The sequence below is a fragment of the Gavialis gangeticus genome, unplaced genomic scaffold (genome assembly GCF_001723915.1).
Source record: "Gavialis gangeticus isolate Ggan-Ray unplaced genomic scaffold, GavGan_comp1, whole genome shotgun sequence".
Lineage (NCBI taxonomy): Eukaryota > Metazoa > Chordata > Crocodylia > Gavialidae > Gavialis > Gavialis gangeticus.
The window spans coordinates 3,729,351-3,734,428 of NW_017729004.1; the positions used below are offsets into that span (position 1 = coordinate 3,729,351).

Below are 5,078 nucleotides of genomic sequence, written 5' to 3' on the forward strand. Positions count from 1 at the left end.
CACACACACACACACACACACACACACACACACACACACACACACATGCATGCACACACGTGCTTATCCATGGAAAAGGCAGGTCCACCCAACCTTCCAGTTAGTTATCAATCTCCATTATCACATGGGTCATTAACTCTGATTTTACTTGTTTCTCATTGATTTAGGGCCAGATTCTAACACCATTCCCCATCCTGTGGTACCTCCTTCCATAAATGCCCACTGATTGGTTTCCCCTTAAGGGTTTTACTGGAAGAGAATTGGAAACAGGAAACCTGAGATCTCTTCCTGCTTCTGCTACTGACCTGCTGTGTAACTCTGGGCAATTGCCTTTGAGCTGGAGTTGCCTATAAGTAATATGATGTAGCACCTAACTTATAGGTACTGGGTCCCCAGAGTAGAAGCCAGGGCCCAGAATTATGCATCTCAGCTCCTGAGCATATCTAGTACATGGGAACAAGAAGAGGGCAGGAAAGAAGGAGCATGGGTGTGTGGCCAATGCACATCCCTTGGTGGGAGGAGACAGGCTATGACCCCTTCCTAGGACCTTGGATAAATCATAGCAGTAACACCAGGAGCAAGAAGTAGAGCCTATGACTATCCCACCAGTTTCACACTGTAATTACAAAATCCTGTTCCTTCTCGTCCTCTCTCTCAAAAGCTTCAGCAGGAGTTGGGGGAGGTGGATGGTGCTCAGAGCATAGCCCATAGCTTGGCAATGAGGATACACTCCTGGGAAGTTTACAAAGTAGTCAGGGGGGACAACTGATCCAGCTCACAGGACACATGGCACCAGCTCCAGTCGTAACAAGGGCCATGTCCTGCTTGCACCACTCATATCAGACTAAAGTGAATGACTCACATCAATAAGACGACATTACACACACAGTGCTAAGCCATCTCTTATATTTCTCCAACAGCAGTGGCACCCTCTATGTACAGTCTTCAAAACACAGACCCCATTCACAGCTCAGGTCTTCCATCCATAACCATCCTCCAGAGAGGCGCAAAATTAAAAGGCAATAATACTTAATCCTATCTGACAATTGTAACATCATTGTGATTCATTTGGCACTTACACAGTGGCTTTATCTTTGAAGTGCTTAACCAGTTGGTAATTAAAACAATTTGCTTTTTTCCCCTTGCCTGGGTTCCTAGTCCACGACTGGGGCTACTATGCATTACAAATACATTATAGTGAATAATCATGTAAATGATGCATAATGAATAATTCATAAGTATGCAAGGTGAATGCAAAATGCTACTACGTCAGTGTGGCAGAATTTTATATTCCCTTTGCATAGGTGGACCTTCTTTGCATTTTAAACATCTTGAATGTAAACACTGATGCAAGGAAAGCCACCTTTGTCCATCTGTTTGCACCTAGTTTCATACTTCAAGGACAACATGGTTTCCATGGTCATTCCTACCCATTCAGTGTCCCTGGGACAAAAAACTCCCTGGATCCATTGGTTTTGCAGGATGTATCTCACAGATGGATGGGGTGAATGAGTACATGGGTAAAGGTGGCTTACTATGGATCCAGTTCAGTGCCTTGATTTGGAGTCTAGTCAACACAACTGTAAATGGGCACTTGATTATTTGGGCTAGGAGTCACAGGCATCCAGATAGGATGCTGGACTCATCATTTTCTTGTGTGTTGTTGGCTGCAGAGTCTGATGTGCCTTAACCATGTGAGCCCAATGGTTCAGGTGGCCCTTGGACCTCTAGGTTTATTGGCCTACTTACTCAATGGCAAAAATAGGAATAAGACTTGGCTCGATGTCCTTTGAGTCTCTGATGACTCTAGCAAGGCACTCCCTTAGGCCAGGACAAGAGATGTCATAGTTTGGCATAGTTTCCCTTGATGCATTAGGGTTACATCAAAATGATACTAGTTGACAGTCTAACCCTTCAAAATCTCTGGTCCTTTGCATCAGTTTAAGTGTACTTTGCATCAGATCTCATGGTCCAGGTCTTCAACGGTGACCGATTTTGACAGGACATATGTACCTATACACCTTGGAGGATCTGGGCCCCGTTTGTTTGCAGTTTGGCCTGACCTTAGAAGTTTTGCTGTTTCAGGGTCTCTGTTCCTCTAGTTTTCTTTCACCCTAAAATAGTGCCTTTTGCTGCACATTCATAAAAACCCTCTTTCCTGCCTCCCTTCATGTCCCAGAATATAATATCCTGATTCAACGAAGCTCCAAGTTCCTGTAAAGAATATTGACCCTTGGCTGGATATGTAGAGCAGTGTAAAGAAGAAACATCTTAGGAAAATGCTATGAAGAGAGTAAAAAGGGTTAAACATAAGAAAGGAAAGGAGAAGAGAGATCTCAACGTCCTGATGTGAAGAGTCTCCTATGAAGTCATGGGAAGGAGAAGCCACAGACAGACAGACAGACAGTCCTGCTAATTTCCTTGCAGGGCCATTTCATCTTCTTCTTTTACCACGGGCAGAGAGCTGAGAGGTCTGGACTGGATATGGCCAGAGAGAGTCGGGAGGCTTTCAGTAGAGCCTAGGGCACAGAAGCAGGAGAAATAAGTGAGAGGAAAGGAGAGGGTAAGAGCACCACAGTGAGAGAGATGGGCCTGGCCAGTCTAAATCAGCAGACCATGGAAAGGTAATCTGAAATATTCACAACTGACTTGCTGCCTGGCATCTGGCCCCATGAATGGAAACACGAGTCTGATCCTCACCTTGCTTAAATTGTTGACTTCAACCCACCTACTCTGGTTCATATCACTGGAGGATCTTCCTCCATTGACCTGCAACCAGCTAGGATGATTTTCACCAGCAGAGCATCAGGCCCTTTCATCTCACGGGCAGTGTTTGCTGCTTCAACCGTTGGCATGCGAGTGCAGAGTGCAAAGCACAAGGGCTTTGCAAAGGGCACCATTGACCTACATCTACTGGTGAAACCCACTGGAGGGGCTGGCCTTTTGTGTCCCTGCAAGCAAAGTAACCCCAGAAGAGGCGACGGGTACCTCCAGGGATCTCGGTCAGCTCATCGAGCGCTGGCACGGTATCCAGTTTATCTGCATACGTCTTGGCAGCTTTCCTCTGCATGTACCTCGCCTCAATCTCCTTCCTGGTCCGGGGGATCCGACACTTGAAGATACAGCACAAGGTTATGACTGGTGAGAAAGAGAGAAGGGAGTTGGGCTTTGTTCAGTATTTTGTGCATGCCACCAGGTTAACATCAAAGCAGAAAGGAGGTGTCCAAGACGGGAACTCATGAACTTCAGGGGATGGGAGCTCAGAGATTGCAGGGGAACCCATCTGTCTTCCCAGCCCTTTGTCACCATAGGACCCAAGCATGGTGCAGATCTTACCCTCCCAGCCTCCCTGACATGGTCACTGACAAATCACTCCCTTAGGAGACTAGATTAAGTGACTTCCACAAAGTTCATTGGCAAGAGAACCAGGAACTGACCCCCAATCCCTTGCAGCTCACATCCCTGCCCTAATTACTAGAAACATCCCCCTACATTGAATCATGATGAGTTACAGAGATGGCCCCTGGGTTTAGGATTTTTCTCTCCTTTCTAGGCCTGTGTGTGACTCCTAAATAAATGACTATGCCTGAAAATACAGGGATCTCCATTTTTGGTCAGAATGATGATCCACCCAGTCCAGTGTCGACTATCCTGCTTCGAAGAGAGGACAAGAAAGCACTGAAGTGGGTCATTGCAGAATAACTTCCCTGCATGATCCTAACCTTGCCTATGCCCAGAAGCCACCAGGTTGCCTCTCTTCGACCCATCTGAGTTTCCTTTCCCCAATCCTTTCTAACGCAACTCTGGAGATTCGTGTTATCACAACAAAGGTTCAACTCTGTTTGAATCCTAAATCAATTCCACCTTGTGGCAATGAGTTTTCATAAAATCATAGAAAATGAGGATGGGAAGGGACCTCAGGAGGTCACATCTAGTCCAGCCCCCTGCTCAAAGCAGGACCAGCCCCAACTGCATCATCCCAGCCAGGGCTTGGTCTAGTCAGGTCTTAAAAATCTCCAAGGATGGAGAGTCCACCACCTCTCCGGGTGACCTGCTCCAGTGCTTCACCACCCTCCTAGTGAGAAAGATTTTTCTCATATCTAACCTTAACTTCCTTCACTGCAACTTGAGTTGTGTGGGCTCAGCATGCATCAGTGGATTGCCTGGGATCAGTTGTAAGCAATTCATGTGAGTATGGTGTCCCCTTAAAATCACGAGAACATGGGATATCAGCCTGTGCTCTACTTTCTCTACCCCTTTGCAGTGGAGAAACAGGCCCATGATGCTAACATTGAAGAAGGAAGGAGTGAAGATCAATTCTCTTCCCTTTAAGCTGCATGGGGTTTCTTACTGGAGACAACATTCAGCTTAATCCCCAGGACCTTGCTTGCACCTGACTTGAGGTCTCAAACTAGGATGTAAGTCTTTTTAAGAAGTGGTCAAAAGACCGAAATAGTCAAGCTCAATTAGTTTACTAATAGAGATTACCTAGACAATTAGAGAGACCTAGACAAATTGGAGGATCAGACCAAAAGAAAACTCCTGAGGTTCAATAAGGACAAGTGCAAAGTCCCGCAGTTAGGATGAAGCAATCCCATGCGCCGGTACAGACTGAGGACCAACTAGTTAAGCAACAGCTCTGCAGAAAAGGACCTGGGGGTGACAGTGGACAAAAGCTGAATAAGACCTAGCAGTGTACCCTTGTTGCCAAGAAGGCTAATGGCATTTTGGGCTGTATTGGTAGGATCGTTGCCAGCAGATTGAGGACAGTGATTCTTCCCCTCTTTTTGGCATGGGTGAGGCCACGACTGGAGTCCTATGTCCAGTTTTGGGCCCCCGCTACAAAAAGGATGTGGACAAGCTGGAGAGAGTTCAGTGGACAGCAATAAATATAGTTCAGGGGCTGGGGAACATGACTTGTGAGGACAGGCTGAGGGAACTGGGCTGATTTAGTGGAGAAGACCGAGGGGGATTGAAGAGCAGCCTTCACCTCCCTGCAGGGGGGCTGCAAAGAGGACAGAGCTGGACTGGTCCCAGTGGGGGCAGATGACAGGAAAAGGAGCAATAGGCTCAAGGTG

At 46.7% G+C, this 5,078-nt stretch overlaps 1 protein-coding gene across 1 annotated transcript in view; it reads right to left on the reverse strand.

Annotated features, from left to right (window-relative positions):
* Positions 1-36: 36 nt before the first annotated feature.
* The window catches only part of TMIE (transmembrane inner ear), a 53,295-nt gene continuing 48,253 nt past the window's right edge, over positions 37-5,078 (reverse strand). Inside the window, exons 3-4 of the mRNA XM_019508038.1 lie at positions 2,989-3,138; positions 37-2,519 (exon numbers count right to left, since the gene is read on the reverse strand). Of these exons, the coding sequence (XP_019363583.1) occupies positions 2,413-2,519; positions 2,989-3,138 (257 nt within the window). The 3' untranslated portion in view covers positions 37-2,412. The remainder of the gene's footprint in view (positions 2,520-2,988; positions 3,139-5,078) is intronic.